At 37.5% G+C, this 14,866-nt stretch overlaps 1 protein-coding gene across 1 annotated transcript in view; it reads right to left on the bottom strand.

The window, feature by feature from the left end:
• The window catches only part of TMPRSS7 (transmembrane serine protease 7), a 90,619-nt gene that overhangs the window by 29,791 nt on the left and 45,962 nt on the right, over positions 1-14,866 (bottom strand). The window contains exon 10 of the mRNA XM_074233967.1: positions 8,385-8,491. Within this exon, the coding sequence (XP_074090068.1) occupies positions 8,385-8,491 (107 nt within the window). The remainder of the gene's footprint in view (positions 1-8,384; positions 8,492-14,866) is intronic.

Raw genomic sequence — 14,866 nt, 5'->3', positions numbered from 1 at the left:
CAAACAAACTTGCCTTCTTCCTCTTCCTCACTGGTTAGATCACATTTTATCTCTCAGTCTTTGCCCCCTTGCCAGGAATGCATTCTTTACTCAACAACAACTTCAAAGAATTCTTTTTTTTTTTTAAATTCTACTCAAGGACCACTTCCAACCACAAAGTCTAACTCCCCCCACCCCCACCCCCCCAGCTGTGAGTGATCTTCCCCACTCCCTACACTTAGCAGGTATTTAGTTTGCATTTACTTGTTTATGAGTTCCCTCTCCCAATGGAGACTGTGAATTTCTTGAGGAATGGGTTGTTGTTGTTTGTCCTTTCTCCAAGAAGACCATGACATCAGGAAGGTGATGCCATGACAAGCACATGAATTGGATTTGAGTGTGTGTGTGTGTGTGTGTGTGTGTGTGTGTGTATGGCAGGGGCTGTGCTAAGTCATCAGACTCACTTTCTCCTCCAGAGACATCTGGATCCAGTGACCAGATTTGAATCAGGACTAGAGATAACTGAAGACTGGGACTGCTTTATCCATTTAGTCAGAACAAGTATGTACATTGAATTCACCCTTAGGATGGAGTTCAGAAACAAAAGGATAGAACTCAAAACTGAAGCCTCACTCTCAGTCAGTCAGTTCACAAACATTTAAGGACCTAATTTTCTTTACTTAACAGTTGATGAGTACTACCATAGGAGGTTGGAGGTTCTTGTTTTTGTTCTGCCAGAACCTAGCACGGTATCAGGTCCATGGTAGGCATTTTAATAAATATTTGTGGATATATTGAGTTTTTCTGGTTAGGCTTTTGTCCAACTAAGCTCACTTACATTTTGGCCACTGCTTTCCTTCATATTCTTCCTGCTGCAAATGAGAGTTTCTTTTTCTGAATAATATAGTGGAAAGAACACTGGATTTGAGTTAGAAGACATGGGTTCAAATCTCAGCCCTGTGGGTTTGGGGACAAGTTAATTCTCTGAGTCTCAGTTGCCAGACTTGCAAAATGATGTGGTTGGACAAGTGATCACTAAAATACCTTCCAGTTATGAGTTAATTTTTTAAAATCTTGAATACCCAGAATTGATTTAATTTCTCCATGACTCAGTTTCTTCCTCTGTTGTATAGGACCTGGTCCTAATATTTCATTGCTATGAAGAACATTCACATTTAGAAATTCTATCAGTGAAAGTTACCACAGTCTTTTTAGAGGTTGACCAGAACCTGAAAGGTTAAGAGAGAACCAATATATATATATAATGGAGGCAAGTCTTGAACTCAAGATTTCTAGACTCCAAGATCATCTCTCTGTCTACTATACCATGTACAATTAGTTTTAACTTTTTTTCTGGAGGTAAAATCAGAGTTAAGTGACTTGTCCAGAGTCACATAACTAATAAATGTCTGAGGTCAAATTTGATGACACTTTTGACTTCAAGATTGATGCTCTATCCACTATATCACCAACTTCTCTAAGAGCACTTATTGTTGAGAAGCTTTTCAGACACTCAATTATCCCTAGTCATACAGGAAGAGAGAACTTGAGTAACTGGAGCCCATCAATGATCCTAAAAATCTCATTTGACTTATTTATTTTAACTTCTTTCTCTGCGTTCCTTTTCACTAGAAGAATAGACTAAGTTTCTTTTTTTCTTGCCCAGTCCAACCTCCTATGGTAGGGCTAACCAGCTGTGAAGCTGTCCAAGGAGAGGCAACAAAGGAAAAGAAATAGCAAAGTATCCTGTATAATCCAGATGCTGGCATTGGTCCAAACTAATCGAGAGGTAATTAATTACCAATAATCCTTCTTGGAGAATGTATAGCAAGAATTCCTTGGATTAGTCTGTGCATCAAATTCACCCATGTGATGGAGACACATTGATAGAGTGTAACTTTAAATTGAATTTTCACTCACTTTTAGTCAATCAATAAACATTTAAGTGCCTACTATGGGTTAAGTATTGTTCTAAGACCTAAGCAACAAAGAAAGGTAAAAGAGAGTCCTTGCTCTAATGGTAGTCTAATGGTAGAGACAATATGAAAATAATTATGTGCAGAAAAACTCTACACAAGATAAATAGGAAATAATCAATAGAGAAAAGGCACTAGAAAGGCATCCCCAAGGAGGTAGGATCTTAGCTGGCACTTGAAGAAAGCCAGGAAAGAGAAAGAACATTTCATGCATGGAGGACAGCTAGTGAAAATGAGGTGGGGGGAATAAGGGGAGGGGCAGTGGCGGACAACTAGATGGAACAGCGTATAGAGTAGAGGAGTCAGGAAGACTTAGGTTCAAATCTGACCTCAGACACATTAGTCATTTAACCTTGTTGGCTTCATCTATAAAAACAAACTGGAAAAGGACTTGGGCAAAGCATTCCAGAATCTTTACTAAGAAAACCCAAATGGGGTCACCAAGGGTCAGACATGACTGAGACAACTGAACAACAAAAAAAGAGGGAGGGGAGTGAAACAGGTTATGAAGAGCTTTGAAACCTAAGCAGAAGATTGTATATTTGATTTTAGAGATGATAAGGAGTTGCTGGAGTAATTCTGTTAGAGGAGGCAATGGAAGTGACATGGTCAGATCTGATCTTCTGGAAAACCATCTTGACAGCTGAGAGTAGGATGGACTAGAAGGGGGAGACTTATAGCAGGAATACTCACCAGCAGACTCCCATAATCCAGATGGGAAAGTTGAGGGTCTACTTTGTCAGAAGAGACAAGGGGCCTGTGGGAGAGTTGTTACTGAGTTCAAATCAATAGGCCTCAGAAACAGATTGAATATGGAAGAAGAAAAATAGGGAGGAGTTGAGAACTCCTAGGTTGTGAGCTTGAGGATTTGGAGAATGGTAATATGGAAACTTGGGAGAAAGAAGTTGAGAGGGGGAAGGAAGGCAAGAGAGGAAATCATGGGATTTCCAAGGGGAAGGGATAACAAGGGAATATGGCAGCAATATCAAATAAAATAGAATGTGATGAAACAGGTTAGGATAATTTTCACCAAATGGACAATACTGGCACAAGTGGAGCTGTACTTTTGTTCATTGGATATACCTCCTGACAAAAAATATTAAAGGGATGTAGGTATCAATTGAGAACTTAGACCAAATGTTGCTCAGTTAAAACTCCTAAACCCAACATTACAGTAACCCTGTGATGCCTCGATGTTATGGGGGAGATCTATATTCACAGTCTCCCACTATATCCAGACCAAGACCTGTATTGAGTAAAGAGGATTCTGGAAGAGGCAGTAAGAAAGGTACCTTTACATCCTCACTTTAATCAAATCATTTGCATGTCTTGTCAACATTCCCCTGATGTCATGGTCTTCTTGGATTATGAAATACAACAATTAATCAATTCAAGACAAGACCTGGACAAAATTTCAAAGGAGGTAAAATTTGTCTTTTTTGTGATATTTCTTTCTGAGCTCTTCTCTCACATATCTCTAGGTCTCTTTTTTCTATCTTATTTTTTTAATTTAAGGATTCATCAAGTTTAAAGTACTCTTTTAGGAGGATATGGCTATCTCTATTCCCTCTAGTCTTTATCTTCATTCAGGACCTGCCCAATCCTTAAAAGAAATCTAAAACACTTCTCCCTTCCCCACTAAATACTTGAAGTATTTGGGCTGTTTTACTTTGTATAGAGGAAGAAAGACACATTTAAATTCCCTCAAAGATGTAAATGACCATACCCTCCTAAGTTTATTTGCATTTCAAAAGAAATTATTATTTAACTCTAAAGGCAATCCACATCAGTAACATTTCCAGAGCTTCCGGAGAAGAAATGAATTTAAATCTTGGGGAGGAGCTTCCAGAGAAGAAATGAATTTAAATCTTGGGGAGAGATAAAAATAGGTATAATAGACCTTCAATTCAATAGACTACTGACTACCCAACTGACTACTGAGACTGGTCTTGCTGCAATTACAAATATATATATATACATATATGTATATATATATATGTGACTTTTTTGAGCAAGACACTTGCTTGTCTCAGTTTCCTCATCTGTAAAATGAGCTGGAGAAAAAAATGGTAAACTATTCCAGTACCTCTGTCAAGAAGATCCCAAATGGGATGATGAAGTATCAGACACAACTGAAAAATGAGTGAAGATAACCTCCGTTTTCAATTGTCTTGATTCATATCTGGCCACTGGACCCAGATGGCTCTGGAGGAGAAGGTGAAGCTGTTGACTTAGCACAGCACCCCCCACTCAAATCCCATTCATATGTTTGTCATGACATCACTTACCTGATGTCATGGTCTTCTTTGGAAAAAAAAAGACAAAACATCATCTTTCCCCCTCATAGGTCAGTTTTTAAAACATTTATTTTTTAGGTAAGTTGTAAGCCTCTTAAGGGGAAGGTATTTTGTCTTTTATTTTGCTTATCCAGCTCTTTGAACATCATTGTCAATTAATAAAAATAATGAATTTTAGAAAGAAGTCTTGAAGTATTGCTTGTCTAGGGTCATACAACTAGTAAGTGTCTGAGGTTAGATTTGAATTCAAATCTTCCTGACTCCAAAAGATGTAACCTGGGTAATATTCTACATACAATAGACATAAATCAGAGATTTAGATTTGGAAGGGAACTCAGAGACCATCTGATCCTAGTCCCTCATTTTATAGAAGAGGAGACTGAAATTTATGAAGCTTAAATGAATTGTTAATATCACACAAGGAGTAAACCTCAGAGGTGGGGATTTTTAATCCAGATCTCCTAACCTGATGGGGTAGCTAGGTGGTGCCACAGTACACAGAACTCATATTTCTGAATTCAAATTTGACCTCAGATATATATTAGCTGTGTGCCCTTAGGCAAGTCACTCAACCCCAATTGCCTTAGTTTCCTCAACTGTAAAATGAGCTGGAAAAAAATGGCAAATCACTCCAGTATCTTTGCCAAGAAAACTCAAATGGGGTCATAAAGTGTCAGATATGACTGAAAAAAATGAATGAGTGACAACTGACTCCAAAGAGATGAGTCTTTCCACTGAATTCTGCTTCTTCCCCAACATGGTTCATCATAGTTTTGTAAAGATGGTGGTTTCATAAATTGGAAGGGACCAAAGAAATAATCTGGTCCAATCATTTTGCAGGAGATGACTGAGACCCATAAAGGTCTGGTGATTTGTCCAAGGTCTTACAAATAGCAGAGTCAGAATTTGAACACAGTACCTCAGGCTCCAGATGAAAAATTCTTTCAATTGTAATGAAATCTTCAAGAATAACTTTGCTTGGGTGCAGCTAGGTGGCACAATGGATAGAGTACTGGCCCTGGAGTCAGGAGTACCTGGGTTCAACACCGGCCTCAGACACTTAATAATTACCTAGCTGTGTGGCCTTGGGCAAGCCACGGAACCCTATTTGCCTTGCAAAACTAACAACAAAACAAAACAAAAAAAAAGGATAACTGCTTGAATTCACTAGTGAGAGTATCATAACTGAAGTACAGAATATTCTAACAAAGAGTTCATCAAAGGGTCATTGTGTAGTATTACTTTCTCAAAGAAAGGTTGGAATCTATTGTTTATCCATTTCTTCAAGCCCTTAAGTAACTAAGTCAAGTCAACAAGCATTTATTAAGCTCCTACTTACTGTGTGCTAGTTTTAGGCAACTGAGTGTTCAGTGGAATAGAACACTGAGTTTGGAGTCAGGAAGATTTGAGTTCAAATCTAACCTCAGACACTTACTAGTTGTATGACCCTAGACAAGTCACTTGGCCTCTGTTTGCTTTATTGTTTGTACTTTGTTTTCATTTTTTTCCTTCTTTTGTGGGGGGGTGGAAGTTTGGTAATCCAGGGGTAAGTGACCTGTTAAATTATCATCTTCATTTTACAATTGAGGAAACTGAGATAGATAGCAGTTGTGACTTGTCTTGGGTCAAGCAACTAGAGCCTTAGGCTAGATCTGAACTCAATTCCTGACTTCAGGTTCAACATTTTATCTACTGGTTCCACCTAACTCCCTGGAGGTGGAGATAGATTGAGAGAGAGAGAGAGGGAGAGAGAGAGAGAGAGAGAGAGAGAGAGGCAGATAGACAGAGATAGAGATATATATGCACATATATACTCATGCATACACATGCATCCTTATATAAGATATATTTGTATGTATATATGTATAGAAAATATGTTTGTGTGTGTGTGTGTGTGTGTATGTGATCTCAGTTGGAAGGCACTAAGATTAGAGGTTTAAGAAAGTTTCTTGTAGAAGGTAGGAATTTAACTGGAACTTAAAGGCCGTCAGGGAAGTTAAAAGACAGGAATGAAGAAATGGACCTTGCATAGCCAGGGGAAAATGTCTGAAGCTAGGAGATAAAGTGTATTGTTTAGGAACAGCTAATCAGCTGGTGTTACTGGATTGTAAAGAACATGAAGGTGAGCTTTACTGGAAAGGGAAGGGAAGGCTTTACTAGAAGGTGAGCATACTAGAAAGTTAGGAAGAGATTGAGATATGAAGGATTATGGATGATGGCAATTATCTCTCGTGAATGATGGCAAGATCAAGGGTATGACCATCTATGTGGGTAGCTGAAGTGGGGGAAGGGGAGAAGTAAGTCACGGAAATAAATACATGTCTTTCTTGACAGAAAAGAAGAAATTAAAGTACAACTTAAAATATGGGAATTAGGAAATATTTGGTCTGACTCAGGATGATAAGATGATCTGGATTTCCCTTGTTCACTTTGAAACAGCTTCAACCTATAGAACCCGAAAACCAAACAGAGAATTTTCTATTTGATCCTGAAGGCAATAGGGAGCCATGGGAATTGATTGGATAGGGGAATGACATTGTCAGACTTGTACTTTGGGATGATCAATTTGACAACAGAATGGAGGATGAACTAGAGTCTGAAAACATTCAAGGCAGCGAGTATCAACCAGTAGACTATTGCAAAAGTCCTGAGGTAATGAGGGCTTGAACCAGCGGGGTAGTAGTGTTAGAAGAGAAGAGGAAACAGGAGAGCTATCACAAAAATAGGAAAGTCGGGCCTTCTTAACTGATTGGCTATAAGGGATTAGGACTTAAATATTTTGCAAGCATAGTGACTAGGATGATGATGTTATACTCAATAATCAGAGGGACATAAGGAAGAGGAAAGGATTGAGAAAAGATAAGATAATAGAGGTTGTTGGTAGCACAGTGATAAGTAGTGAATCTGGAATCAGGAGGACCTGAGTTCAAATTCAACCTCATGCAGTCTTTAGCTGTGTGACCCTGAGCAAGTTACTTAATTACTGACAAAAGAATCCACTGAAGAAGGAAATGCTAAATCACTGTAGTATTTTCACCAAGAAAAATCCATGGATAATTAGTCCATAGGGTCTATGAAGAGTCAGTACGTGACTGGTTGAGTTCAGATGTGTTATATAGTTTGAGATGTCCAATACGCAGTTGTAGATGTGAGATTAAAGTCAAGAGAAAAGACAGGGTTGGGCAAATAGATCTAATAGTCATCTATTTAAAGTTCATAGTTGAACCCATGAGAGCCAATGAGGTCATCAAGTGAAATATCATAGAAAGAAGAGAAGAGGACTCAAGACAGAGTTTTGGAAGCACCCATAATTAACAGCACAACGTGAATGAAAAATACAGGACAGGAGCCTGAGAAGGAGTAGTCAGACAGGTAAGAGGAGAGCCAGAAGAGAGTAGTGTCTGGAAAACCAAGAGAGAAGAGATCAAGGCTGTAATTGTTCTCAGGTAGTTTAACTCTAAAGGACAGGAAAGATATGGGGCAATAGCTAGGGGGGGTAGATAGATCAAGTGAAAAGTTTTTGAGGTCAAAGAAGACATAGATCTATTTATAAGCAGTAGGAAAATATGCACTAGACAGGGAAAGATTAAAGATAAATGAGACCGTGGGCATGATAGATAAGGCAATCTCCTGACAGAAGGAAAGATGAAATAATTATGATTTGATAAAAGAATGTTAGATATTATGAACATGGAAACAGACCATTTGTGGATCATGACAAGATCAAGAGTATGAGCATCTATGTGTGTAGCTGAGGTAGGATAAGATGGAGAAATAGGATCACGGGAAAAAATAAATTTTTCATAGGAAAAAATAAAGTACAATTTAAAATATGGAACTACTTAGTTTGGCTCAGGATGCCAAGACAATCTAGATTACCCTTATCTCCTTTGAACTAGTCCCAACCTACATGTCCTAGCCAATGGTATGAAGAAATTTACTACATGACTGCTCTCAATCAGCAGTCTTTCATATATCAAAGAAGATCATATGTGTAAAGAGTTTTGCTATACTTAAAGCCCTTTAAAAATATTAACTAATAACTCATCATTTTTATAGCACTGGGTTTGCAAAGCATGTTATATGTTATTTAGTTTATTATTGTTGTCATTATTGTACGAAAATCACTTACATGTGTTCGTTGATTTCCCACCATCCATGATCACAGCCTTTCACATTCTTCTTGGTTATTGTGTAATTATGAAATTTTAATGCTATCCCTAGAGTTGACAGGGGAGTCTGTGGAGGACAAACATAAGTTCAGAAAATGCTTTTTGATCTGAGTTCAGATTTCCAGTGTTTTCGTTATTACCCAAATGCCCAATAATATTTTCTACTATTCTTCTGAGATGGCCCTTTGAGAAGTGGGATCTTATTTCCTGTCCCATTGTTTCTTTTTTTTTAGAAGATTCAGCAATAGCTATCTGGAATGGGATAATTTTTTCTTGCTTTTTTCAAAGGGGTAAGAGAACAGAGAGGAATGTGGGAGAAAGAAAATATAGACATGAAAACAAAATAAAATTCAATTTCAAAAACTGGAGCTGCAGTAAAAGTATAGAATGAGTTGAGGTTTTGTAAATAACAACTAGAAATGAGTAGAGCAAACTAAAAAATAGTAAATAATAATAATCAGTATGATGGACTTGTAGAAGACACACTGGTCTATGAATCAGGAGAATGGGATCTGTTTTTGCTTTGCCTTAGTCACAGTCACTTTCAACTATATCATATCACATTTGTATTTCATCTCACTAAAGGAAAGAGAAAACAACCTTCTCTGAACTCCCTATTCAGGTTCACCTGGTGCCTAGAGGCCTAAAGTTTACAATTACCTTGAGAGAAGAAGCTTAATCTCCCTTGGAAGCTTAGTTTAGGTGCTACCTCTCCAGAAGCCTGTCTTTCTGACTGTTTATGTTGAATCCTTCTAGTAGAAAGCAAGCTCCTTGAAAAGAGTGGTCTTTTCTTTTTGTTTGTTTTCCAGCACCTAGCAAAGTACCTGACTTTTTGAATCTTTGTCAGTCAATTTATGATGAGAGAAATGATGATTTTTCCTTATTAACTTTTTCTGCTATTTTATTTTTTCCAATTACATGCAAAGAAAGTTTTCAAAAGCCATCTTTTTGTAAACTTTTTGAGTTCCACATTTTTTGCCCTCCCTCCCTTCCTTCACTCCCTCTTTCCCCAGGATAGCAAGTAATCTGATATAGTTTATACATGCATTATCTTGTTTAACATAATTCCATATTAGTCATGTTGTGAAAGAAGGATCAGAACTAAAGAGGAAAAAGACATGAGAAAGAAAAAAAAATTTTAAATAAATTTTTTAGTTGGTTTTTTTTTTTGTAAGGCAATGGGGTTAAGTGGCTTGCCCAAGGCCACACGGCTAGGTAATTATTAAGTGTCTGAGACTGGATTTGAACCCAGGTACTCTTGACTCCAGGGCCAGTGCTTTCTACCTAGCCGCCCCTAAATAAATTTTTAAAAAATGAAAATAGTATGCTTTAGTCTGCATTTAAACTCCTTAATTTTTTCTCTGGATGGCATTTTCCAATACAAGTCTTTTTAAACTGTCATTGATCACTGAACTTCTGAGAGAGGCTGTGTCTCTCTTCTACTAACAACCAATTATTGAATTAGGATTGAGGTTTCTCCCCCTTCCTATTTTCTCATTCAGAAATCAGTCTCTGCAGGCTATCCAATCAGTCTTTGAAGCACAGGGCTGATAATGAGATTAAAATCTTGGACAAAACAAGGAAAACTTAGATCTGATCAAAACATGAAGAAACTATTTTCCTTGAATTGGTAGATTCTAGTCCATTGTGTTTTAGTCAAGATGGGAGGATATGAGTATAAATCTCTTTATCCAAGACCAAGTGATCAGAGTCAGGTCCCTTAAACACTCATCAAAATGAACCCTGTCATTTTAATTATAATATTAATTAATTATATATTATATAATTACACAGTTACCTTGAGAGAAGCTTAATCTCCCTTCATAGCTTAGCTTATGATATTAATGAATTATATATCATAATTATCTCATAATATGGATTCTCTCATTATTTGTTAACCAGTCAGATTTGATTTCCACCCTCAGAATCGCCCACTCTTCCAAGGGCTTGAGTGCTTTCCATGAGAGGGGTCTTTGGTTTAGGGCAGATGGCAAAATGGCCATCCTTTTTGTTGATTGATTATGATGTTTGTCCTTCATTTTTGACTTCAGGGAGGTGATGAATTGGATTTGAGCAAGGGGGTGCTATGTTAAGTCACCAGCCCTACTTTCTCCTCCAGAGTCATCTGGGTCCAGTGACCAGATATGAATCAGGATGTGAGGCAATCAGGGTTAAGTGACTCACCCAAGGTCACTCAGCTAGTAAGTGTCAAGTGTCCGAGGCCAAATTTGAACTCAGGTTCTCCTGACTCCAGGGTTGGTGCTCTATCCATTGCTGCGTGGCACAGTTGATAGAATGCCAGGTCTGAAGTCAGAAAGAGTCCTCTTCCTGAATTTAAATCTGGTCTCAAACATTTATCAGCTATGTGACACTGGGCAAGTCATTTAAACCCATTTGCCTCAGTTTCTGATCTATAAAGATGAAGTGGAGAAGGAAATGAAAAGCCACTTCATTATCTGCTAAGAAAATTCAAAATGGGATCATGAAGAATTGTATAAGACTGAACAACAGACCTTATTATCACTCCCTAGCATGATTAAAAAATGATTAATTGCCCAAACACAATGTCTCTCAACCTTTTTTATATGTCATGATATACTCCTTCCAGAGTAATGGACAAAACCAAAGGGCCAATCAATCATTATGCTGCAGAAGAGTTGCTATTTGAACCTCAGTCCTTTGACTTCAATTCTATCATGGTTTTTCTTGATCAAATGACAGAAGGACAATGCCAATCAAAAAATATTTATAAACTAGGGAACCAAAGATGAGAAACAATACAGGAGCTTATAATCAATAGCATTTGAAACCAGAAATCTAAACCTAAAAAGAAATTGGGCAACAAAATATATGTTTATCCTTTAAATTTAAAAATCTCCTAATTTTTCTCATCTCACTTCCACTATTTAAAATCACAGAATTGAAATTAGAAAGGACACTATGGACATTTTGTTCAGCTTCCCACATTATTCATTACAACATGAGAGGGATGACATAATTGGGCAGCTTCTGTTTGAAAAAAGTCAATTAGAACTCAAAGGTAATCTATATCATATTTTGAATAGTTCTAATTATCAAGGAAGGGCAATTAGGTGGTGCAGTGAAGAGAATTCCAGACTAGAAGTCAAGAAGATGCATCTTCCTTGCTGTGTCCCTGGACAAGGACTTATCCTTGTTTGCCTCAGTTTCCTCATCTGTAAAATGATTTGGAAAAAAAATAGCAAAACAAGAAAACTCCAAATGGGGTCAAATACAGTCAGACATGACTGAAACGACTGAATAGCAATAATTATCAGGGATTTCATGTCACGTAGTTTATCAAAGTCTCCCTTCACTGTAACTTCTACCATCATTCATAATCTCTGGGGTTGAGCAGAACAAGTCTCATCTTTCTTTCTTATAACAATCTCTTCAAAATACTTAAAGAGAGCTGTCCCACCAGTCAATCATTTCTCATAATAATCATGCCTAATATTTTGCAAAGAGAGGCAATGTATTATAATAGATTGTGAGCTTACCTCAGAATCCGGAAGACCTAAGTTAAAATTCAGTCCCAGATTCATATTGACTGAGTGATCTTGTGCCAGTTACTTAACCTCAATAGCCTAAGACTACAAGTTGCAGAATTGTTATAGACCTGTATTGTTGGAGGGAGTTTTCTAACCTGGAATTCCTTACATCAATAAAATTATTTATAGAACTAGAAAGAGTATTTTGTAGAATATTTTATGATTAAAAAGCATTTTTGTATACCTTATATCATTTGAACTTCTCCAGGGACCTGAACACTGTGCCCTGTAGGTATTGTTACCCATTTAACACATGAGGAAAAATGGGCTTCTGAGGAGGTAAATAAGTTGTCCAAGGTTATATAATTAGGAAACCACAAAGGGAGGATTCCATCCCAGGTTTGTCTTAATTCAAAAAGTAGTACTCCATTGCAGGCTACTCTACATTTTTGTAAACTTACTTTAGTTTTTTGTTGTTTTTTTGTTTTGCAGGGATGAGGGGAGAGAGGCTGGGACAGTAATATTCATGGGCACTTCCCCTTCTGCCCCCTTCTTGCCTTACCCTAACTATTCCTCTATCCAAGAGTTTCAGATATTCTGTCTGCTACACCACCTAGCTGCTATTCATTTGACATATTTATTAAAGACCAGGTCCAAATCCACCTCTGAAGCTTACTACCTTAGTGACCTTGGGTAAATCTTTTAACCCGTAAGTAAGTTAGCACTTTCTTTTCTGGATCTTGAATATATGTAGTTGCTGGAAATTGGAGGTTCTAGTGCTTCCTTGTGGTGGCATTCTCTTGGCAGAATCTCTACAAGGTGTGCTTATCTGGCTAATTGCCTCTAGAGCCAGTCCTGAAGCAGGAACAGTGGTCTGGAAAGTATATCTAATACTATATAACTACCAACCCTTCCATTGGTATTCATTAATATGTGCTGCTTACCATTTATACTTACTCAAAGGATAACACAAATAGACTGAATTTTAAGAAGGGCTAAATAACAACAATAAATCTCATTTTACCCACTTTTTCCTCATGGCAGGGTGGTGGTAGAATTAATTTTGTTTTTGTCTCTCTACCACCACCTAGTGCCAATACATGTATCTTTAGAAATGATGCCAAAGGGACCTAGCTCAAACTTCAGATGATGAAGATACAATGAAAAGTTTAATGGTAGGCAACGTTGAATAGGAACCAACTCCAAAATGAAGATGTGTGGAGTTCAACAGAACCATTTTTTTACAAAGGCTGATCTCAGGATCACTATGCGAATATTGCTGTTTTAATAGATACGAAGGATCCATCAACCAATCAGCATCTATTAAATGTCTACTATGTTTCTGGAGAAACAAAAAACAAATAAGCCTCATAGCATCATTAAACCACAAGATATTAAAGCCAGAAAAGACACTAGTGATCATTTTGTACATCACCGTTCTATAAAGGAAAAAAGTAAAGTTTAGAGAATCCAAATGACATCAGTCAAAACTAGAATTCATAACCTCCTGGTCTCCTGTCTTTTTTCTGTAGTTATAACTGACCAGTCCCTAGCCCTTTATTTCCAATTTCCTTGGGCAAAGGTATCTGTTTGTTGTGCCAATAATTTTGATACAAACTACTCATTAATCAGCATTTACTCAGTTTATGGTGATTTGATGGATTGAATTAGGCAAAATAGGATTAAGTTCAAGCTATTTATATTTGTTAATGCTGTTAATATGTTGAGACCAAAAAAACCTCTTTTTGATTAGTGATATCATTGTAGAACATAAGATAAAAATCATTTGAATGTTATGGAGAAATTACATTAACTCTGGAGTTTGTTATAGCAGTATCAATACTCCCTCCCCTATGAATCATTTTCACTGCTACCTGTTGACATTTCTTTTCACCCACCACTTCCTTATCTCTTAGGAAACTGCTGACCAAAACACCAATTGTTTGACTTCCTAGGAAAACCCCTTCTGAGGTGGCAGGGAGAAAGCCTTTGCTGGGGGAAACTTGCAGGTAATGACTCAAAAGCCTGCTGATAAAGTGATTGGCATTGATGAACATTCCCCTCAACTAATGATCTCCTCTTCATGAAATTATTATTTTTTAAAAACAGTCCCCTGTTCACAAAGAGCTCACATTCTTTATTTTATTTTATTTTATTTTGTGGGGTTTTTTGCAAGGCAATGGGTTTCAAGTGACTTGTTCAGGGTCACACAGCTAGTTAATTATTAAGTGTCTGAGGTCATATTTGAACTTAGGTCCTCTATCCACTGTGCCATGCACTCAAAGGCAGGGGGTCATTGATCATGAGGAAGATCTTGAATCCAATTGATTAGGGATCCCTGAATTCCCTAATGAATTGAAAATGTTTGAAGTGCCTCAATGTCCTTTTGCTGCACATTGGATTGAAATTTTGGGGTCACATTGGGCAAAGGAGGAAGATGAAGATAAGTCTAAACGCTACAGAGTCCCAGGACCCTAGTCTCTTCTTTCTTGAAGATGATGTCTACAGCCATCAGATCAAGGAAACTAGCTCTAGGAACTTTGATCCTTTTGCAGTTTTTATATCATCTTCTCTCCCTATTGCCCCAAATGAGATAGAACCAGATAACTGGGGGGAAGAGAAAGTACTGGAGATTGATTTCATTGCTTTAGGAAATTCACAATGAGGGAACTTCTCTCAATGCAAAGCGATGATACCTTCTCTAAACTGAATAATTTTAGAGAATTGGCTGAGGCACAAGAAAGTAGAATAATTTGCCCAGGGTCACACAACTTGCATATGTCAGAAGCAGGATTTGAATCATCTTGTTTTTCCTAGAACAAGACATGCTATTGCCTGACTCCCACATTTTCAGTCTTGTAATTCTCTCTCCTTGGTTTCTGGCTTTCTTCAAGTCCCAACTAAAACTCCACCTTCTACAGAAATTCTTCCCT

Source organism: Macrotis lagotis, chromosome 1 (assembly GCF_037893015.1).
Source record: "Macrotis lagotis isolate mMagLag1 chromosome 1, bilby.v1.9.chrom.fasta, whole genome shotgun sequence".
NCBI classification, from domain to species: Eukaryota; Metazoa; Chordata; class Mammalia; order Peramelemorphia; family Peramelidae; genus Macrotis; species Macrotis lagotis.
This window is presented reverse-complemented; position numbering and strand designations above follow the sequence as displayed.